This window comes from Limanda limanda, chromosome 2, assembly GCF_963576545.1.
Source record: "Limanda limanda chromosome 2, fLimLim1.1, whole genome shotgun sequence".
Taxonomy (NCBI): domain Eukaryota; kingdom Metazoa; phylum Chordata; class Actinopteri; order Pleuronectiformes; family Pleuronectidae; genus Limanda; species Limanda limanda.
In genome coordinates, this window is record NC_083637.1 from 18739183 (window position 1) to 18763403 (window position 24221).

General features: G+C 43.2%; 1 protein-coding gene across 4 annotated transcripts in view; it reads right to left on the reverse strand.

Moving 5' to 3' along the window:
- Nucleotides 1–187: 187 nt before the first annotated feature.
- Nucleotides 188–24221, reverse strand: part of ntn1a (netrin 1a) — a 63991-nt gene continuing 39957 nt past the window's right edge. For 2 of the 4 annotated variants that reach the window (XM_061085787.1, XM_061085780.1), the window contains exons 4-7: nucleotides 19967–20116; nucleotides 17292–17348; nucleotides 8413–8487; nucleotides 188–3553 (exon numbers count right to left, since the gene is read on the reverse strand). In XM_061085787.1, coding sequence (XP_060941770.1) covers nucleotides 3225–3553; nucleotides 8413–8487; nucleotides 17292–17348; nucleotides 19967–20116 — 611 coding nt within the window. In that variant the 3' untranslated portion in view covers nucleotides 188–3224. The remainder of the gene's footprint in view (nucleotides 3554–8412; nucleotides 8488–17291; nucleotides 17349–19966; nucleotides 20117–24221) is intronic. The other 2 variants (XM_061085794.1, XM_061085802.1) reach the window with 2 other exon arrangements.

A 24221-nucleotide genomic window follows, 5' to 3' on the forward strand; every position in this document is an offset into this window, starting at 1 on the left:
TTTTGTCACATGATATTTATCTGGGGTCAGACCTTTGACAAAGCTTCAACACACTAGAACACCTACATGTTTCCATTTAGAAATCTGCACAGTATTGTTTTCGTAGAGGATGCAGCTAACTACTATTTAGCTTAGTCAAATTCATAGTAAATCAATAAAAACAATCATTTAAAGCAACGGAGGCAAATGATTTTTCAATGTAACGAGTTTATTTCAACTGAAAATCCGAATTTAGTTCTACCAGGTTGGTGTGTTCAGTAGTTATTATTTCCTTCTTTAATGGCAACGATCTAAACAACCACATGTAAAAAAAAAAGTTGATAAAGACAATAATATCCACAATGTCTTGTGTCATTAAATATATTCATATATAATAACCATAATATATTAGTACGCATTGAAAAACAACATTGCAAAACAAAAAAATAAAGGTCTTTGCAATGGTGACAACTAAACAACATTTACAATTCATAGTATGAACACAAAGCGATGCTTTGACAGGTGTGTGGAGCATTTCATCACGAAGTTTGTCAAACCATTGCTCGGGAGGCGGATATAAAAAATGTACAGCATGAGGCTTCAGAGACGAGAGAGGTGCGATTACAGATTACATTGTGCCCAACGGAAAAAAAACAAACATGTGATGTTATAGTATTTACATGAATGGAAGGCAGGAACATGTAAATATGGACAAGCCGCAGGCTCGTAGCATCGTGTCGGACTGAAGTCACAATCATTGGATTGATAGTACATTAACAAAAAAGACAAACTCCATCAAAACCTAAATGTAAATACTGAGAGGTTCTTCAGCAACTTGATCATCTGTACTTTGCATCTTTCAGCGTAACTCAGGTGGTTTTGTTTTTGTCATCATCGAGGAGGAATTTCAGTCCATTCTCAAAAAAAAATAAAATTCCTCCCTGGGCAAATCAGTCAGTTTTTGAGATAGTGGAATCATTTAAAACAAAGGAAGTCCATTCAATTGAAACCAGGTGTCTTGAAATGATCTTCAAATACTTTTTACAGATACTTGTGCTGTGGAACATATTAAAACTGTGCCATAGTAAATGTGATTTTTTATAAAGCAACAATTACCAGCAACATCAAGAATGTTGCATGGTTTGTTCGGGACGGACTGAAAGCAAAACCCTAGTTTACGATGCATCAGATACACTGTGGGCGGCTTCTTTTTTTTTTTTTGTATCTTTACAAACCTGAGCAGTGTTTCTACCACACATTCCAAACTGAACTGCACACAAATAAATGAGCAATGTGGTTTGAATCAAGCAGCGTCAAGTGATTGCGATCCCTTCCCCCAACCCCCCCACCCCCTAGTTCTCCCTGTGCAAGTGTAGGAGTGCAGAGAATTAACGTGACAGGTCAATGGGAGACTGCAGCTTCTTTAGTGAATGTATAGTCATGCATTGTGTTTGCAGAAGAATGTTTGGATGGTAAAAAAAAAGTCGTTATCTACGATCTCAAAGTAGCGTAGGAATTACTCCAGATGAATTTGCAACAGTGGGTGGTGGATTTTATAAATGCGTCTTGATTCGTGATTTCAAATATGTCTTGAGTGCTTTTCTTTTTGAGTTTTCATTTTTCTGTTTTGCTAACTTTTTGCACGATATGAGGTAAGGACATTATTTATCTTTTCATCAGGCCTTTTCTCAAAGCCTCCAACAATCTGCATTGGTTACGTTTAAATTAATATTTTACTCAGGTTCCACATTAAAATAAACCTTCTCAGATTTTGTGTTTGACAAGCATCCACATTCTGTCTCCTTATGAGAGGCAGAGGTCAATTAAAAGGATACTGGTCCTGCTTTGTCTTTAAAGATGCTTTTTTACACATAGTAAACAGAGTTTTTCATGAGCTGGTATTAAAAAAAATACACTTAAGAGACTAATCATACAAACATCTGCATTGTTGCACTTGTGACGCACTCGATGCACGTCTCTGTCTATACTTTCAGCACTGAGGACGTGCACCACCTACAGCTGCAGCTCAGCGTCCCACCGGAACAATTCCAATGCAGCATTCACATCCACAGTGGCCTACCTGGTGTAACGTTCACAGCTCTTGTCTTTTTGTGGTAAAACAAGGAAAATACTCACTCTACAATAAAAAATACTATATTTTTTGTGGCCATTTAGGAAAAAATTCTTTACATTATTATTATTATTAGTTTCTATTAGATCTACCCATGAACAACTTAGAATTCTGTAATGTATAAAGTATTTTTGTGATAATAAATTTGGCCTGCTTTCCATTTGTAAGTTGAGAAATTAAAAATTAAAATACCACATTTATTTTAAGGAATTAACTTGAAATCAGTGATTTTAAATACATTTGGTCCTCCAAAAATAGTCTCAAATTAAAAATTGTTTACATGCAGGGATTTAAAAATAGCGGACCACTCAAAATGTGCCAGTGACATCTGAAGGGGGCAGATAAGAGATAGAAATATCTTTAAAATCAGTCAGGTCATATATGCTTTTGTCAATACTATGTTTTTTTCTGTCACCTCCAAATTCAAAAATTCTATTGACAAATAAAAACCTACAGCAACAGAATATTTCTTGTTTCTTCAGATGCCGATGTACCTGAATTCAAAGGGAATCGAATTAACAGCTAAAATGATTCGACCCATCACTGCTACAATCGTCCTTATGGCACAGTTCTGAGAAATATTTCTGCCTCATTTAGCCCAGTGAAGACTTAAGATTAAACAAGCTGCTTCTAAGCTAAAGATACAAGGAGAAAACCACACAGAGGCAAATCTGCAGTGGTTGTTAAGTCTTGTTTTTTTCGTGTGTCATTTTTGCACCAGCAGAAAAATTACATAAAATTAAAAACATAAAATATAATGATTTCATAACAGAGATAACAAAATAAAAAACAAACACAAAATAACTTTATATACTGGTAATAGGTGCAAATTCGGCAAATCCACAAGAGAGACAAATCTCAAAGTAAAAGAAACCATAAAACCAAATCTGCAAGGTGAGCTCCTTCAACAAAAGTTCACAAGGAAAAGACAAATCATCCTAAATAATTCTCTTCATGCTTCTACACAAAAAAGCAGCAACATAATCAGTCTCTTCTCTGTCCGTGGTCCTCTGTCCGTCCCTCTTCTTTTTCGTCTTTTCACTTTATTTTATTCTTAAATCACCTGCTTCGATTTTCTCTTGAATTTCTCGTTCCTCTCCCAGCATTTTTACGCCTATGGCTTCTTGCACTTGCCTTTCTTCTCCCGCTGCTGGAACTTCCTGAGCCTGCGCGCCCACGTGTCCCTCCACTGGATGACCAGGCTGCCTTTGTCCGCCACCACGCCGCTCTGGCCGGGGGAGTCCTCGTCGTTCCCCAGCAGCAGGTATTTCTTCCCCGGCCGGATCTTGGGACACTTGCAGGCCACGTCCTTGGCACGGACCCACAGGAACTGGTCCCCGCGGCGGATGCGGCTCTCGCCCTGCTTGTAGACGGAGATGATGTTGACGGTGAACTTCCACCACTCTCCGGCCTTGTCCGCCTTCAGGATGTGCACCTGGACGGCTGCAGAGGGAAGAGATGACACAAAATCACTTGATGTGCGAGCTCCTTTCCTAACATGCAATCTAGAGCATGTCAGTGGTAAAGGTTAGAACTCCCCAAAAACCTCTAAGTACATTGCAGTCGCCCACAAAGTGATGTGGTTGCATGCTTCATGTTGTGAGGCTTTCTCGTTTCAATAATGTTTCCATGTCTTTCCATGGTAATACAGACAAATACACTCCTAGCTCTCTGAGCCAAAGCTTTCTCTTACAACAGTGAATTTTCTTTGTCATTGGATATTTATTGTGGTAATAACCACCACTCCCCTACATGGAGATATGCAGCTGTTTTTATTCTTTTAATAACCACCTGCTTTTCTGCTTCAAAGATCTCCGTCACAATGGAAGGAGAACGATTCCTTTTGCTCCAGGCGCACTGGCGCTTTTTTCTAACTGTGGCCATTAATCAAACATCAGCTCACCAAGAGTTGGCAGCTAGAATCCCACACAGCGCAGTGTGGAGAGGTCGAGGCTCACAGCGAGTGCCACCTCCAGAGGACCTGGCTTCAATATCCATGAAACACATTCTAAAAGTAATACTTGCTTCTCTGTATAGATTTGTCACATATAAAGCAAGTTGGTTATTTCTCTGATATTTAAGGGGCTGTATGTGAGAATGAAAATGTCTGCGTCAGTTTCTTTGGACATTTTCTGTAATTTTTCCTGCTAGACAGCGGGTAAAAATGCGAATGAGTTGGTCGCAAAACTGGAGGAATCGAAATATCTCAGAATGAAAAAGAGGAGCCACATAGAAGACCCAGACAAAGATTTGAAAAGACAACAATCTCCTGCTGCATTCTGCATGTGTGATAGGCAAACTTCAGAAAATGTCCGGAGCCAATTTTCGGACATTCTTTTTTTCAGAAAAAATAAATACACGTAACATGAATAAAAGATAATGCCTATAACAGGAACTGGAATTAGAAACAGCCAGTTATGAACGGAGAAATTATCAAAGTGGTGAGATCACAGAAAAAGAAAATCTATATGCTTACGTCAAGTAAAATGCATTTTTTTTACTGCTGGTTTATGATCCTATTATAACATATAGCTGCACATGCATTATGTCCATTACTACTGACAGTGCAGTGTGATTTGTAATGTGATTAGGAAGCAGGGTAGTGCTATTAGAAACGTCAGCTGGAAAGACACTCAGTGATATCACATGATGAATGAACGGTACGGTCCTCAGAGAGAGAGAGAGAGATAGAGAGAGAGGCGAAGACGAGGAAAGAGTGAGGAAGAGGAGGGAGGAGAAGGCTGCCTCTCATGGATCCCACCCCAGGAAATATCAATATGCATTATACTGACCAGATCTCTATTAGGCTCTGTAATAGTCCTCCTGTGCTTATGGGATGGCTTTTTGAAACGAAACCACCGTGTTCCAGGGTCACTGGTTTCACCTTGAGCGAGGAGCTAATGCAGCTGAACATCAGAATGTAAGAGTGTACGTCCTGTATTCAGGTCACGTACTGAACCGTACGCTGTGGATCACTTCCTCCGGAGTCGCACTCAGTGAACGGTGGAAATCGCAAAATTCTTCCATTATTACCTTCTGTCTTGGAAGACTGGAAACACGCCAGAGTATGATTTTATTTCCCAGTGCTTCTGTGTTTAATATTTTGGATAATATGTCTGTCTTGTTTGTTTAATCAGTACAAAAAGTGTAAGTTGCGTATTAACAGTGTTCACGAATCTTATTTCTTGGCAGGGTGCAGTAACCATCTGTAGTGTTTGTGGGTTGCTAGGCAGCGAGCAAAGACTCTGAGAATCACTGCTCCTGTCCAACAAATGGTCAGTTTATTCAAAACTTGTCCGTTTTACACTTAAATGTTTGCATAGATTAAACAAGCAAATGCAATGTGTTAATTTACGAGATATACTTGGAGGAAAAACGTCAGACTTTTGAATATAGCCCATCTCCCTTTTGTTTGTTGTCTATTTTGCTAATGCTAAGCTAACCATGCTCCGGCCTCATATTAGATGGACGAATAAATTCAGGGGTATAGATATTTTCTCATATAACTATGACAGCAGATCAGCACATTTCAATAATGTGTCTTTGTATTTAGGCTCTCACCCTCTAGAGGAGGCTCTTAATTACTGAGTAGTTTGACTTTGTGCATGAAGGAGCAGCACTCTGACATTGTCAACACACATTTTAATGCTTACTTATGCAAGTGGATCATTTTCACAATCCACCTGATGCTGTCCTCTCCGTTTGTATTCACCACCATTTACCAGTGTGAGCACTGTGGACACTGAGACTACATCCAGACTAATATGTTGAAGCTTTAAATGGTGTTGAACTAAAACAACAAAGTGGAACAGTGTTTACGAAGTTTTGTCTTCACCTCTGGTAGAGTTGTAGCTGATAAGAACCAATCAGGAAGCAGATACTACTTCACAGATGCAGTGTTTCCAGACTTCTCCATTAGAGGCGCTTGAAAACTCTGGTACAGTTTGGGTGGCAGTTGTGAACATAGCCTCAGTGATGTGTTTTAAAACTCGCATAGTTCGGATACAGACGGAAACGTGCAGTTATCCCTGGCATTTTTCTGACATCGTACATGTCCACCCCCCTCCATGCGCCCCGCTCCCTCCTGTGATTCTTTATGTGTGTCTGTATATCGACCACAGGAACATGGAGCGCCGTTTCCCGAGGCACCGTGCGGCGCAGCTCCCCTGCTGATCTTTTCAGAATGGTCCAAATATACGGCTCCCTCGACTTATCCTGTAGATTAACATGGTTTTTGACTTTTGGATTGTCTTCGCTAAGCTTGCGTGTGGCTACCACTGTGCGGGCGTCTTGTTCTGGTTTACTACGAGCCATGAATATACTGTTGCAAAGTATAGCTGGATATGACAAGGAGGCTTAGTGGTTCTCATGTATGTCGCCAGCACAAAGCCCCTGGTGAAGGGCACGGAGAAAGTGGATTACACACTGGGTGATGTAGCATTTGAAACTAATGGTGGACACATTGATTGAATGAAACAAAATACAATAACTTGATCATAGGGAATTGTGAAAGCCTTCAAAGGTTTGAATGAAGTAATTCAACTGTATATGTTATAAAAAGGACTTTCCTTTCAACAACAGTGGTAATTATTTGTTCTGCGTATGAATAAATTCAATTTGTTTCTATAGATGTTAACAATATAAACTGGAATGTCTCTCAGTAGAACAGATTCCTCCACCAAGGCCCAACAGTCCCACTTAAATTCAGTTAAACTGCAACAAATTGCTCAAACTTGTAGGAACCAGTTCCCTAAATCTGCCTGAGGATTTAAAAAGGTAAAAAACCAAATCTGTGTGCCCTGATCTATATCTGCGCCAACATTGAAAGAGTTCCCCCCCGACCGACACCGCACCCTTCCTTCAAGTTCTGTGGTAATCCGTTTTGGCGTTTTGGCAAAATTATGCTTACAAACAAACTAACCAAGGGTATAGGGGTGAAAACACAACATCCTTCGAGGAGGTGATGCAATGAATCTTCTTCCCCAGGCTAAAAAATAAAATAAAATGAAATTCCAGATCTTCTCTGTCCACTCCCTTAAATTATCTGGCCCCCATTTAAAAACATCCTGCACCTACACACAATGCCACTCACGCAGAAGGAGAACCTCCATTTGTTTTTCACCTGGCATTATCTCACACATCGGTTCCAGCAGATTCCCTACACTTCACACCCACACACACAAAAGTGGAATCAGTGGTTAGGCTCTTGGCAGATATGCGGGTACTCAGTATCGGGGTTGAGTGATGTTTTCTCCAGCAGGAAATCCTGATGTCTCTTTTTACCTCCACACCTCTCCACCCTCCAATGGATTCCGACAGTTGTTATCAGTCGGAGTTACATGGCTGCTGACACAAACGTTCCGCTGATAAAACTACTGTTTGCTATCTACCACTGTAGATCTTAGATGAGCAAAGCTTTTTTTTGGCCAAACTGGAGAAATGGGCCTCAGCCATCAAACTGACGTGCTCCAGAGACGCGGCTCTTCTCACGACACCAGCGGCGAGGTGGGCATCGGTGGAAAGAAGAGGTGTCTATAAGCTGACCCCGCTAACTCCTCCAAATCCCTGCAGAACAAAAGCTCATGCCTGTCTGTCAAGCTGCTGAGGTATGCTGCAGGATGCCGCTGCTTGGTTGAGCGCCTCGGAAGCCTGACTTCAATCGGGGAAGGGGACAGAGGGGAGAGGTCATATGTCTTATCCACACCTTGAATAGCGCGGCGGACGGACGCCCACAGGAATGCGGCGAGAAACACGTTGGCTGTGGGGGAAGTAGGCCGCCTTAATGAGGATCTCTTAGAGCGCACCCACTGTCCGTCACACTGCCTCCGCTTCATCCGCCCGGGCCTTTAAACGCCTGCTCAGAAACAACCCTTCCCACTTACACACACACACACACCTCAGCGCAATTCTTTATCCTGTCCTTTTCTCTCCTTCTGTTTGTCTGCTTCTCTCTTCCTCCTTTAAGACCTGCAGTCCTCTGTTTGATCCTTTGTCTCTGTCCGCAGAGAGCTGGAGTAAGCCATCAGTAAAATGCCTCCCCTGAAAACTACAGCAGTTCCCCAGCAACGTACACACGAGCGCGTCAGAGAGAAATCAGAGGGAGATGAGGTCAGATCAGTGCTCCTGAAAAGTTTCTTTATTTTTTTATTCTTATTTTCTTTGGAGACCCACGAACGAACTTTGTTTACTATCACGAGGAGAGTCAGTGAACTGTTTCTTCCATCAGAGCACATGTTTCTACGATTTCCCGTTCAAAAGGCCGTTAATCAAAGTCATTAAATGTCTGTCGTCTGTTGACTCACCGTAATCTTTCTTGCAGTACTTCTTCATGTTGATTTTCAGTTTGCCTTTAGATGCCTTGCAATAAGAGTCACAGTCTGCAAGAAGAAAAAGGGAAGAAAAACACACAGTTAGGAGGAAAGAAGGTGAAAACAAACAATGAGTACATTTTGTAGGGTTGGGGTTGTTGTTTTAGGCTTTTTGTGAATTTACATTTTACTATTTATTAATGTCATTGACATTAACCTAAAAATCCTTAAGCATTTTTCATGGGCCTGCAACATTGGGTAAGTTGCAAAGCCTGCAGGGCTGATTTGTTTGTATTCCTTCTCATAAATAATGTGTTTTAATAATCTTCTGTCGTAATACAAAATAAATTACAAATTCCCAAAAAAATCTTACGTTTGAAAAAAAAATTGAATTTCTGAAATAATTATGTTTGTATGTGGAGAGAGGGTAAACAAGTTAAAACGACACTATGAGCTTGGAGTGTAGCTAACCATTTCAAAACAAATCTAAAGTGAACCTTGAGTTTGAAGTGTATGAAATATGTTGGATATTTCTCGCTAATTCTTTCATTTTTTTTAAAGAAGACTGCATTTTCTTTCTTTTTAAAACGTTTTAGGAAAAGTGAGAGACACATTTTATGTTTGTTGTCTGATGGGATGGACCATGGAAGAGCAACTTTACCCTGGAACCATTTCCACAACTTACACGTGAGGACCTGTGAATGGAGCAGATGAGAATAGCAGCAGTTTTGGAGAAATTCAAATTACCACTGCCCTCTACCAACTTACTCCCTGTCAGACTGTGGGAATGAGTGAGACTCCAGCAGACCACCCTTTACCCACGTCAACCCCCACCACCCAAAAAATCTCACCTCGCTTGTCACCTCAGCCCCCCCACCCCACCCGGCCTCCCGAAGAAAATAACCCCGGGATCACTTCAAGGCCCCATGGAGGACCATGTCAAGCTTTTGCGTTTATTGCAGTGTGGACTAGGGGGGAAGAGCACAGAGGACTGGCAGCTTTTTGAGGGAGTAGAGGGTAGGGGGTGTGAAGCAGGTCAATGCCACACAAAGGGAGGTCAGGAAGGGAAAACTAGCCATCCATGAAGCGTTAGGCAGAGGACCCTTTCTGGTGAAGGAGGAGGGGGCGCATGTCCACTCCGGACAGGGTGGACAAATACCTCACGCAGGCAGAAAGGTCACCCACTTGTATATGTATCTACAAACTTCTCACGATGGTACTTTAAGTTGATTTCAGCTTCATCAAAATCAAACAGTTTATATATTTGCTGGACATATTTCCTGTGCGTAAAAATCACATATAAACTCAACCGAAGTTTGCAAATTGCTTGCATGATTGAAAATAGGGAACCTTAGAGTATATTCCCTTATTCAAAATAAGAAAAGCGTTTGTGGAGAGAAACAGGGTCACAAGCAGCTTTTTCAAATAGATCCATAATCTGCGGAATACAATCACTTTTATGACATGAGGTGAAGAAAGCTCTACAGTCTCCCTCCACTTTACAGGCCTCTACGATCCAAAGAGTACATAACCTCAGTGATCAACACACGCTGTACCCCACTGACAGGGAGGGCCATATTGTGGAACAAAATAATTTTCCCATTTTCTCTGCCTTTTTAGCCCTCTCCCGGCTTGCATAAATTGAATCCAGTGCACTGAATTGGTTTACACGTCTGTGCCGCAAGATGGAATGAGTATACTCAAAGAAAAGAGGGCAGGAATGAGGTTGGAAAAGATAGATGGACAGCAAGTAGTGGAGGAGAGTGATGGGCTGGTGGAAGAAGGACTGGAGCTTTCAGGCTGCCTGAATATGAACAAACTTCATTGTTGGGACCAGATCTTTGCTCCATGCCTTTACTCTCCTTTATGCTCCGCTTGAATGAGGTTGCCTGGGGAACTCCGCGACAAGAAAAAATGCACCCGGATAAAAGAGAAGGAGGCGGGAGGATTGATACTGGTAGAGAGCGAAGGGGTGGAGAGGTTGACAAAAAAAAGAAGACAGGAGTGAAGTTTATCAGGGGGGTGTGAAGAAGAGGCAAAAGAGGAGGACCGTGATTTTGAATAAAACCTCGAAATAGACTGAAAAACAGCGGCTGGTAGCCTCACAAGCGGGTTAGCAAGGCCACAAAGCTGAAGCCAGTGGTAGTAAATAGAGAGAGTAACAGAAACAGGCAAAGCAAATGAAACAGAGGAGTCTAGTATATGAGCTCCACCTGATTACCATGTAAATGATGGAGGGGGGAGCAGTGGAAAGGAGGCTTTGTTTTCTCATAACCCCCCTTGATGCCATCATGATACTTCCCTTTGATAGCCTTTCGTTCCCCATTAGTGTACCCCTGAGACACAACTCCAGGCCCCGCTGAGAGCACCCCGAGACCCCCATTTAGGGCCAGGCAGTCCCCTACCGTGAGGACAAATGTTCCCTTTGTGAGTGCGTTACAAGCAGGGGAAGTGGGAGCAGTCCTGGAGCACCGCGCTAAATTCTGCTTTGGGTGTTCTGGGTACACGCAGCTCCTAAGGGCTTTGTCTCCTGCTTTTCAGAGCCCAGAGGAGTACGTAACTGAGAGGTGGACCTTTGCCTCTTCTATCAAAGTGCCGTACAAGTCTTCCAGCTAATCGTTTTCATTCTGAATGCTTGTTCCTAAAGCTGCCATGCAACTGGAAACAGTACTGTTCCATTTAGCTGGGCTTATAGATGGAAGCAAAGCCAGGCCTGGTGCAGGTTCAGTCGCGGGTGTTCGATAGGTTTTCCAGTAGGAGTAAGTCAAACTTGCCCTTCAGCATTAACAGAGTAGAATACAGTGGTGCACAAGCTTGTGTATATTCAATGCAGGTTTGTTGGGAGCAGGTACTGCAAAGGAAACACAGGTAGATGTCACGTGTCCTCACTGACGAGCTTCATGTCGACTGATGGCGACTGTCAAGAGAATAAGAGTAGAGGTAGAATGTCACTCCTTCCAAGAGAAAGGAACACGGTGAGGAAAAAGGTCAAAGTGGAGCATTCTTCCAGCTGGAAATTGCAAAAACAAATGCGTTTTGATGAAGTTAATCCTTTCCTGCAAGGTTTGTGTGCCCGACGAGCAGCTTTCACAACACCACATTCTGTCAGAGCTTAGGTTACACAGACGAGTTGAGCGAGCTAATAGGTCAGACGCTGTACCCACATTCAGGAGGGAGACTTTGTGAAGGAGCCTTGTTGCCACTGCGGAGCTGCGAGAACTGGACAAATTCAAACTATTCCAAAGTGTCAGTTTGACAGAACTGTTGCTGGGCAGATTATTAATGTGGCACAAGATATTGGATGAACTTCCCTGAATCTGAATGATGTCTGAATTTGGCAACAATCTCCCTCTGATCAAGCTCTACTGCATCTGTTTAGAACAAGCTACTGAGTCTAAAGCTCTTCTCAAAATTAGCGGCTGTCAGACATGCTCTGAATGTGCAGAAAATCTCTAGGTGAGAATACAGCAGGATAATGTCTGGAAAATTCACTACGAGCATACAGCAGGTATGCAAAGCTGAAAATAAACAAAAATACGCTACAAATAGCTCAGGATGAAAAAGGGGTGTCCTACACTTTTCACCAGTTTCCAGAAAACTTCCATCGCAGAAGACACCAAAAAAGATGAGAAGTTTACAAGATAAGATTCATGAGCTTTTGATGATAAGGGCTGACACTGGTGTCCACGTCTTGTGAAACTAAAACACATGAATTCCACAACGGAATTTATACGTTATGTCCTGCCCTCTGCAAGCTCTACCCAGATGCCTCCATGTTCTGGAAAAGTTTCTGGCCCAATTGTCCGGACATTTTTTTTGCTCAAAACCGACAGAACGAATCCTGGAATTCCAGCTGCTTCTGGTGTCATCATCATCACTTCCATCGTCCACCGGACATCTCATCAAAGAGAAACAATTCCATCCATTCGAGGTTGGTGATCATGCGTTCAAAAATGTAGCATGACCCTCGAAGGAAGAAATGGCCTTTGGATGGAAAAAAGTTCCCCACCTCTGTAGACTCTGGCTCCTCCAACACATTTGTCATGAGTCAAGCACAAGAGGAAAGAAGACACATTTCTTCAAGGCACGTCAAGCAAACATCATTCCGAGTCAAACTGGTCTCCAACATTCAGGCTCAGTTCTACCAGGGGATCTGTATTTACAGTTCAGAAAGACCTACTCAAACCGACTTCAGCCTTGTGTGAGAAAATGCAGCCCCCTGCATTTATTTGAATTGGCGACCTTCAAAATATACTGTGGCCCAATCCGAGCGACATAGTGGGGATGCCAACACAAGGGCGAAAAAACACAGAGTCTTCCAGCAAAAACTTTCACCAGGCTCAAATTTGGCCACAATGTGATGCCATACGAACTGCGGTGATGAATCATATTCACTCAAGGGCAAATTCCTTGTGGATTTCTTAGCTATTTCGCTTCTGTTTAACATACAATTGTGGCAACAAATGATTCACTGCTCTGAATTTGTCTGAGTATATGCAGGATGTTAGTGTTTGAAACTGTGAAAAACACTGATCCTGGATCTTATGTGTTTGTCTCATGTTTTATAGTGAGGACAAAACACCCCATTGACTAATTGATGTGACGGCGATAAAAAGGTGTTGATGGTCCAAGTTTCGAGGTAACCACCACCACCACCACTTCTTCAGTAGTATTGCTGAATACAAATATTTAAAGTACTTTGTGGAGTCCATGCAGCGGCTCTCACAGATGGCAGCAAGGGCGAGTGAAATCTGATGGAAACCGGTCTCTGTGGTTGAAGCCAGGTGTGAACGGCAACGTGTCTCGGTGAGATCCAGACACACTTTGGATTCATCTCGCTACAAGGCCGATGGCCGCGGCGGCGGAGCAGTTAGACATGGACGTGCGAATGACGGCTCGGGAGGAGGGCTTTCTCCTCCAGCCACACTGATTGAGAAACAAATTGCAGCAAATAAAGCATGTAATTAGATTATGGAGCCCAGTGTGCTGCCCCTGAGCTGATCAGAGCTGTGAGTTTGGGTCCCGGCCAACAAAAGACAGAGAGAAAAAGAGAGAGAGAAAGAAAAGAGACCCCCCCCCCTTCTCCACCATCACCAACTCTTCTTCTTTGTATTGTCATTGTAAAAGATGGTTTGTTTTCCAGCAAAGAGGCTGCTGGAGTTCTTGACCTGATTTTTCGATTTTCCTTTCAGATGTTGTGCGATGAGATGAGTCGGATCCAGACGAGTCAGCGGGGACTCCTGTTGGTTATCACCCAAACCTTCCACACGCAGAGAGGAAATAACGCTGCCAAGGTCTTCAAGTCATTAAGACGCAAATTCCATGCGAAAATTATTACGCCGATGATGAGAACTCGATACTGCGCTTTTCTATTTTTGGCCCAGCGTATCGTAAAATGTGTCCTTCGCAATTATGTCTCCTCTAACTCTCTCATACAATTAAGAGCGTAATGAGATCCCCTGCTGACATGACTGTAAAGCGCGGTGGAGCCGGTGAGCACTGAACTGGGTGTGTAAGGCAAGACTCATGTCCAAAAAATCCAAGGAGGGGTCCGACACAAATTGTGATCACTTCCAGCCTCAGACAACACACACACACACACACACAAGTATGACTGAACCCTGTTTCCCTTACGAGCCTCATCATCGTCACTCCAATCCCTCCTTCTCCTCATCATCATCAGTTACTTTCACATCCTGTGTATCCTGACAGGGCCGGGGCGGCCATCACAGGTCATCAGTGGTTAATCTCCTCCACATTGCGTTGCCGTGCAGACGTCTCTGTCACGACCCGTGGGAGTGGCGACTCACACCATCCGTGACCTACCCGCACAATGTGTGTTTTGTCTGGGCCACACCATCGGAGGTATTCTCCATGCATTCCAGCCCTCCGTGTGGTCGGAAGGGGGAGAGTCCTGCTGCGGGAGACAAATTAATATCCACTCCGTTTTCCCTCTCAACCCTCCGCTCGCACCCCCCAGAACCACCAACCCCACCCGTCCACCCACCCTTGTTTGACTGAGGCGTAACGAGACACCTGCCTCACAGCTGTCGGCCGAACACCCCCTAATATCTCACACGCACATTCATCACGCACACGTATGTTCCCTTCCTCGTAAATTCTTAATCGATCGCGGAATTCTTTCTCATTTTTTTCAGCGTCCTCTTCCTCTAATCCTTTTTTTTCCCAAACCCTTTTCTTCTCCACCTCAATCGTCCAACTTCCGGGTTTCTCTGTTGTGGTTTTCGGATTTTTCATCTTTCTCTTGCGTAAAAGATTATGAATTTAATGTGTATTACCGAAATGTATACGTTTGTTTTTGTGAAATAATTTCTTTTTGTATTTTCTGTCAAGCTACAAAATAATTCGAAACGGAAATGTAACCGTGTTTGACTTCTTCTACTTCTACTACTGATAATAAAATAATAATGACAATAATTGAAATTATAATGTGTTTTCCTGCAGGCACTACTGGTCCAGTGAGGCAGTAAACGTTGTTTTATTGTTTAATCAAATGATACAATGACCACATCTGTTATCCATCACGTACTGTATTAGGTGATATCATAGCCTGTTTGAATACCAGGCCGAGCAGCAGTGCGTTTCCTCCACGACCTTCTGAGGAGGCCGAGATGTAATGTATGCATCCTCTGGGCCTCAAGCCCGGGTGGTCCGGTGGGACCCTCAGCTTCTCATGATTCTGACATGAGCAGCGCAGGACTTCCATCAAGCTGCTCCACCTCGCAATATGCTTATTTTCAAGGGACCCCTGCCCGTAATACATATGAGAGAGGATTCCCAGGACACTGAGCGGTGATTAGATTATCTGTAGCTTCGGACTCGCTCTCCTTCACGTTGTGTTTACATTTGTTCAATGACACGGTTTAATCAATTGGATTATGACAGGAAGATTTTTACAAGATGTTGCTACAGGCAAAGATTTCACAACAGTGAACCGAGGAAGAGGGTTTCACTCAAAGTATTCCTGTATTTAAAATCTCACTGTTGGAATGCCAACAGAGAAAAATGCAGATCAACGTTGTGCCTCTATATAAGCTGATAAAATAATACAGGTCGCCCTCGCACTTCTCCAGTTATCCCTCAATGAGGTGAAGAAAAAATTTCCTCCACTCCAAAAGTGGACAGATTCCTGACAAGGGGGCCCAGAGAAACTCCAGATAGTCTCGCTCGACACCACCCACAGTGTTATGTGAAGACAAAGCGTGAAACAGAGGGAGACGAAGGAGGTGGAGGAGAGCAGAAGAGACTGAAAGAGGAAAAATAGTGGAGGAGGGTTGGGGACCAGCGATATCCCGGCCGTGCTGTCAATCTGAGATGTCCGGGGAAGCCTGGGGACCACGGAGGGTCCAACAACAGCTGCAGGAGCCTCTTACACACACACACTCACATGCACATATGCCTGGACCTCGGGCCTCCTGCCACTCCATGGGTGATACATGAAGCAAACTCGCTGAGAGCCATATGACTCAACTTTTTCCATCGTGCAGGACAAAACACAGAACCTATTTCAACAGGACCTATCTGTCAGTGCTGTGTTATTGTGTTTCACAGTTGTAGAACTCACAACATGAACTGTGCAACTGTTTAAAGATGTTTCTATTATCTATTATAGCATAAAATCACATGGAACCCTTTTATATTAAATTAAGCTGCACCCAATTTCACACATTAGATATCAGTCCCCTAAAAATGCCAGATTGTTTTTCTCCATCAAGATCCATTACTCATTTCTTGGGAAATCTGTTAAAATGTCCCAAAAATCTCACAGTGTTAAAGAAAGTGAAAAAAAATCCTGGATCCGCCCATTTGTCCGCATCCGTTCAAAATTTGAACGGGTTCTTTCTTGGCCCATGTCCCGTCCTCACACCACGTTTGGAGGAAATTCATTCTAATCTTGCTTAGAATTGAACAAGCCCAATTAGTTTTTCTTTAAAAACCATGAGTTATTCTGAAAAATGCCCTCAGATGTGACATGGTTAAAGAACGTGAAAAAAGATTCCTGCAGCCGCCCCCTGATCCCGATCCACGCCAGAATCTGACTCACACCACATCCTTCCACCAAGTTTCTTAGAAATCTGTTGAGTTGTTTCTGTGTGATCTTGCTTACAAACAAACACACACACCAATCAGCAAACTAACGGGTGAAAACACAACCTCAGTGGCAGAGTCAACAACATATCATCAGTTCATAATATTTAAGTTTAATACCGCATTTTAAAAAACAAAAGAGAGCTGGCTCAGACACTGATGCATTAAACAACAACAACTTTCTTGAACCCTTTCGGACAATATATCGTGATATGGATTCTTGCTCATATCCTCCAGCTCTCGTATTTTATGTACCGCGACTAATCCCGACAAGATAAGACAATATCTTATCTGATCAGATAACATAACAAGATCCACTTTACGAGATCCACTTCCCCCGTCTCGCATTTCCCTGCATCGGACTGGGAGAGAGGGAGTTGGGGGAGATGAGAAAAAATAAAACTCAAATCAAACAAACTGCCGGCCCCAAATGCTGCTCACTAGACCAACACCCCACGGTGCCGCAGTTAGACTGATTAATTGTGAAAGTGTGAGAGATTAAAGGGGGCACATCCCAGGGTTGCTGCTAATGGATTTAATATTCATGAAGCTCAAGGAAGGAGGGGAGAGGCAAGAGGGATCCAATTTATCCTGCAGTCTGTTTTTTTCTTACACTTGTGGAAAAATATTGGGTTGTAGAAATCGCATAAATCCCATATTCATTTATATACCTCCATCTTATTCCCGGCATGCTTCCCTGAAGGCCTCATGTGTTCATGTGGATATGTAGCAGTAGTCATAGATAAATATAAAACTTGACTCACCTGACGGCTCCTCTACGCTGCTGGATGGAGTCGTAGGAGCTGCAACCGGGATCTCTTCTCCCAGAGGAAACATAAACACAAAGAAAGATCAGTATCACTGTTGGTTCACATTGTACCGTGCATGTGTGGTTGTCTTTGTGTGCATGTTGGCACGATGTGTGAATGTGTCTATTTAATGAGAAAGGATTCAGTTTAAAAAGTATAAAGGACATAAAATATGTCAGTGTTCAGTCTATGAGGATGGTCTGCAATTACATTTTTTTCAAGAGACAAGATTCTTAGCGGAAACTGTTTTATTTATTAAAGCTGGCTGCAAATGTACTTAACCTGATTATTATGATCAAATTGACTATAAGCAGCAAATGCAATATCAATAACCAATTTAAAGTATTTGTAACGCTGGTTCCACTTCCGCTACAAAAATAAATCCCTGGAGGTATTTTTCATTATTAGTTTCTTTGTGTTTGTAGCATTAAACCAGCTGCAGATAGGTTTACACTGGTTTTCTCAGGCCCACTGTTTGTGAATGGTCATTAAATAGGTTTTCAAGTTACTACAGATGAAGATCATAGAATTAAATGCTCCTAGCTCCACCCTCTGATTTGCTGTAGCCGGAGTCTGACCAGGGACTGTTGTCCTTCCCCTTCCCTTAACTCAGTGTCAACTCTCAACAGTGTGAAATAAAGGTGTAATATTCAATAGGCATTCATCATTTGTATAATCTAAAGGGTCAAAGTGCAAAAGTATCTATTTTAAGCTCATGTGAAGATCATTATCTTTCCCCTAACAGCTGCACCTTTATTTCATTTATCCCTTATCACTCAGGGATCTCAGTGATCTCATCTTTTTCCACTCAGGTCCTCATTCTTCATTTTCAATTCTCTACCTTCTGCGACTGTCGAAGCTGCTCAATTACAAATTGAATCCACAATTCCTGCAGCAATGACTAAACATGGTCCTGTACAAACCAGTTGGATGTTGTTAAGGAGTGGCTGCAGGATTTAGGCGCCAGCATGAACCACCAATTACTGACAGGTATTATCTAACTCTATTTAAATAAAAACATGTCATCGTCTACCTGCTGGCTGTTTCACCAGCAGCAACTGGAGTCCAGCGTCTTCATGAAGTTTAACCTCCAAATGATTTGTCACTGCTAGTTTGATTAATGCTAAAGGTTGTTAATATCTTTAAATGGATCTTCTGTTGTTTAGTTGGTAGTTCCACCTGCACCCTGGCCCTGTGCTGCAGTGTTAAACTACAACAGCACTGTTGGTATTTTGGACGTCCAAAGACTTGATTCTCTCGGGCCTCCTTCACACTGTAGGAAGTTGACACTGAGAGAAACCATGCATTGAGAATGTTCCTCAAGGATGGCTTCAGAAGGTATTAAAACACATATAACTGCTTTGTTATTATGTGAAGCAGGGAGACGAGTGGCCCAACAAAAAGTCTGTTCACAGCAAACAGGGGGTATACAAGGAAATGTATCGTGGACACGTGCAAAGAAAAGGAAAAGAGGTGCGAATCACTGGTGATTTCAGCTGTGTGAAGGTGAAGGGGTTGTTTGTGAAGGAAGAAAGAAAGAATCAAGTCTTCTGATGGAGTAAAATCCACTGGGGTTGAGGAAACCTGCCTCCGTCTCTCTGAATGTAATAAATCGTGCATCACAAATCTGAATGCGTGAACCGAGGTGCACGCCTGTTGTTGACTTGTGTACACAATGAGCTTTGTTCCTGGGACGAATTGGTCGACATTACGACAAGAAAAACAATCAGCGCCTGAAGCCCGGAGGTCCCCTGCTGCTGCCGCTGTGGATCAGAACTTCTTCCATCTGTATTCAGTCACCACGCGTGCCAGTTTAAATAATGAGCCTGGCTCTATAGTAATTGACTCGTGTAGATTCATGGCTGACAGCTCTGGAAGGAAGTCAAAGATATAATGTGACCTGTCTATTTAAATGAAGCTTAGCAAACGCCATCGCTAAATCTAACAGGAGGCGTTTACAGATTAAACAAGATTACATAGGGATCATCACAGAGGTGCTGTGACTTTACCTTCCCAAAAATTTAGAGATATAAGTTGAGTTAATTTACTCCTTTATTGGAATTATAATTTATGGAACATATAGAAATTTATTCCTCATAGCAATGTAATTCCTTGTATCTCATTTTAATGACCAGAGCCCCAATTAAAATGTGTTGTTTGAAACGGAAGAGCCAGTCGATGGCCATGAATGGTTATTACCAATGGGACGTCTTTAAGTCCTAAAGTACAGGCCTTATGGAGCAATACTTAAATAAAACCAAGGCTGGAAGCTGAGAGCAGAATTAGTTTTATAAGTCAACCCCAGTCTTTCTACACGTTCTACTCTTTTTTAGCGTTAACAGCTCTGTGGTTCCCTCAGATTTATGGAGACCAACGAGCCATAACCCTGAGGTCCGGTTTAATGTTGTGTTTGTTTAAGATAGGAGATCTAGTGGTCAGGAAACCGACCGTCAGAGACACTGAGAACTTGTCTGAAGAAAAGACGAGAGGATTTAAGCAGTGTAGGAGTGTCTTTTCGTGATTTATACATGCAGGTGTGTGTTTCCCATCACAGATTGGAGTGTCAGGGTGTGTCCCTTCCACATTTGTCCTACAGTGAGGCATATATGGTAAAGACTGGTTCCACGTACTTATGCAGGGGGCAATGGGCGAGCGGCTCTGCTGGTAGCCTTTAGCACAGCGGTTGCACGTGATACCAGTCACGCCGTCTTTACAGGGACATTGTCCTGTGGTTTGGTTACAGGTTTTGCCAGCGGCACCCACGGGATGGCAATCACATGCTGTGAGGAAACAGAGGAAGAAAGAGAGGCACAGTGAGTGGTCTCACACACACACACACACACACACACACATGTGGGGAGATACAAACATATGCTATCTATAGAGAGTGCAGGTGGGTAAACAGCAGCAGTGGTGGTGAGAGACAGGTGGGGACGTGCACAGACAGACAAACCTTACACATGTTCAACACCTCAACGCTCTTTTTGGAGCGAGTGTGGCGTCACGACTAAAGAGCAACACATCGTCTGCAGACATTTCTTCAGATTTCTGCGCTTTTTGCTGAATGGCTAATTAGCATACAGTCTTCACATCTAAGTAAACTAAAATCTGCTAAGCTACAGAATCAGCAAAATCTCAAATCGACAATGTGTCTCTCTGTGTTGTGAGTGTGTTGTTTGTCTTTGGTGTGTCTAGTTGTTTTCAAACTTGAAGATTTCCAGAAAACTGGGTCTGGACATTTTCCACACTTCGCTTTTCACACAAGAAGAACGTAGTTAAAGCTTGTCCGGGTCACAAGTGTTCGCAACAACAGGAAATGTACCTGCATGCGGAGGGAAGACCATGACGTATAGAATGTTTGAGTTTACATTGACATCAGTGTCGGCCCTTATCCTCAAAAGCTCTCGAATCTCATTGTGTTTCCAAGTCTACATCTTCGTTCTTTTACATGTATCGGACCTCTTTTTCATCTTGAAGTTTTTGTATTATATTACTTTTCCAGTTTTGCATCTGTTAACCTCACTAGCTTGGGGTTAACTTCTGTGGACTACTTCCTGTTTTATTCTCACATGGGCTCAATCGGACATCTTACCAGGGGGATGGGAGGAAACGCTCAAAAACTCCTGACTCTGATGTTTGCGCTCCCACATACAGCTCCTTTGGAAAATTTCAGTAAAATGTCTGGAGTTCAGCGCACGCCTGAACGCCATCATGGCAGTATGTTAGCGATCTTTGGGATCTGTGGGACCACAGCTGTGCATGTGAGGTAAAGACAATGGGTTGTGCATGTTTACCAAATGATAAAATAATGGAGGATAATCCTAATTCCCTGTTTGCGATTAACGCCGAGCTTTGAACGAGAGCCCGAAACGTGTGTCACCCTTCCTCCCACACTGGGGGGTCTATCGAACACACATGCTTCGGGAATGTAACAGTTTTCCAATTGCTTGCCCCCAACCCGTCACTTACATCACGGCCAAACCCCTGTCGGGTCTGATGTCGCTGGTGAATAATAGTCGTCTGAGACTTGTTTCTTTTCATCTGTTTCTGGATATAAATAGTTGTGACTCTGGCAAAGAGAGGTGGTTGAACGAACGATCTTCTACAAAAGTCCTTACAGTAAATCCAGACAGTCTAATCAACACCAGGGCGGTCATGATAATCTGTCATCATGTCTTTACTACCTACAAAGCCCAAAACCCTGTTTGTCACCAGACTCTCACCACTATATTCCTCATCCAGTCCATGGTATATGTTCTGTTTATGTCCTATATGGAAACCCAGTGATGTTGAATTTTAATCCTCTGGGTTTGGTCGGCTCTGCTCATTCGCTGCGCCTCCCTGAAGGTTTTTTTTCCCCCTGTGTTGTGTCACTTGTCACTTTGAAAGCCTTCAGAGACGCGGATGAATTATGCACTTTGAGGTTTGTGGGAGTATTTAGTGGTTTGGCCCGTTCTGTTCGTAACCACACAGAGTGTTCAGCCCACAGCACAAAACAATCTGCTCATGTCAGCCCATTACAATGCAATTAGGGTTTTAATGTGTGCGAATTCAAAGGCAGTTTTTTAATTAATAGAGACGCTTTATGCAAACATCACACCCACATGTTTATCTAAGTCATGACCCAGCCGATCCAGATGCTCTGTTTCTAGATCTGTTTTTAGACATGGACTCAAGAAAATATCTGATATTTGGTGTCCGGCGACTCGCAGCTTAAGTGAATTTAATTTATCTTAAGCTGCAACATGGTCTTTACCTTTTCTGAGTGTTGCTATAGTTGTTATTCTGTGAGAGAGACAAGCTTTCTTGGACATCCATATTCCAGCGAGCCTCAGGGAAAAGAGTGCTTCCACAGGTAATGTGATACCGTGCAGTTGTTGTTAGATATTTGGACAAAAAGACCATTCTATCCGTCAGGTTAAGTTCAGAATTGATTTGGAGGCTGCACATTTCAGCAGGTCACTCTATCACACACTCTCTCTCTCTCTCACTTTTATCTATATTAGCTGTTTCCTGTGATTCAGCTTCTGTTGCTGCTCTTATCTCTGTGTGTGTGTGTGTGTGTGTGTGTGTGTGTGTGTGTGTGTGTGTGTGTGTGTGTGTGTGTGTGTGTATGTGAACGTATGCCGCTACTTGTCCTTTCTTATCAGACACAGAAAGCCTCCTTAAAAGTGTGTGTTTCTATTATCACCTTTATCAGACCAATCTGTCAGCGCTTTCATTGCTTAGCTGTGTCTAGCTCAGTGGGAGTAACGGCACACACACACAGGGACACACACACACACACACACACACACACACACAAGCACACACACACACAAACACACACACACACACACACACACACACACACACACACACACAAACACACAAACACACACACACGTGCAGTCTCAGGAAGCCCAGTAAACAGGCTGGAGGCCGGCCCAGCACGTCCGCAGGCCTGTACATTTTCGGAGTAGTTCAGGGGGAGTTTGAGGCGCAGGAGGGCAAAGTGCATTTCGGCTCGGAGCTTCGGAAAGCTCGGGTTATATTTTTAAGAGCATCTGCCCGTAACCACAGCTCAGAGGCTCGAAGCCTGCCAGTAAATCAAGGTGCACGGCACATGGTGCACAGGTGGGACGCCTTCCTCTCGTCCTCGTCCTCTTCTCCTACCTGCAGGGCCAGCGACTGACTCACCGTCCGGTCAGATGACAGATTGGTTGACTTTCTGGCTGGATGACCCACCTGCTGGCTAAAGTAGTGGTTTACTTGGGAGATGGGGGGGGGGGGGGGACAAGAGTTTCTGGTTGAAGTGTGTGTCCACTTAGCAGTTAAGTGGCTGTGTGCTGTGCTTCATGGCTACTCCAGATGGTTCGGGGAGATATAGGGACTAGAGAGCAAGAGGCCCTTTTCGTCCCAACATGTCCAGCAAGGGAAACTGACAGTAGTTTATATTAACAAGTGTCATTGTGGGTATATAAGGAGGAGGGGGCTGTTGTCTTTCCCCAACTAGACAGATCTGAATCTTAAGTATTCATCATGTATAACTGTCAGAATCTCTCGGTGCTTGAAGAATGTCCTTCTGCCTTTTCACAGACAGACAGTCGGGCTGGAGTGTGAGATTGCACAATGTGAGAATTTTGAACTCTGCCACTCTGCCAATCATTTACCATAAAGCTGTTGTTTGAAGTCTGCACTCCGCTCACCCCACCACACACATTTGGTTTGAGCGCCGTGTGCCAGTAAGGAGTTGGTCCTGGAGTGAAGCCAAGCTCCGCTCCAGTCTGTCTTCTATTATAATTCGGTCTGTGCTGCTGCACGAGCGTCTTTGCAGAGCAGAGAGAGACAACATTATAGGGCTGTTGCTCTATACATAAACAGCTCCTCTAAAGGACGTGTTTATCGAACGGGGGGGTGTGCGTCTTGATCGGCGTAATGGGCTGCAAAGGCCCGGACGCTTGTGTTCTTGGCCACCGACAGCGCCTGAAAATGTTGGATGTGAGTTTGTTATTTTGCGAAGGATGTTTGATGCACACACAGCACAGAGACGTGTGTGTGTGTGTGTCTGTGTGTGTTCTAATTGAAAACACGCTGAAATCGGCGCACCCTTGAGGAATCCAAACCTAAAAAGTGAAGTCATGAAAAACAATATTTTATAATTCCTGAGCATTTTATATGTGGTAAATAAAAAAAAGACCCTACTGTGTCAATGGAAGACATATGTTGGGGTTGAGGAGAGGGATTTTTTCCCCGTATGTTATTCTAATCGAAACAGACCGTCGCTCAATCAAAGCCTAATTTTCCTCTGTATGCAAAAATATGTTCCTCATCATCCCACTGACCGATGTAATTATACGATGGTTAGAGTTCAGATTCTAATGTGACGGCCTGAATTTGATCCAT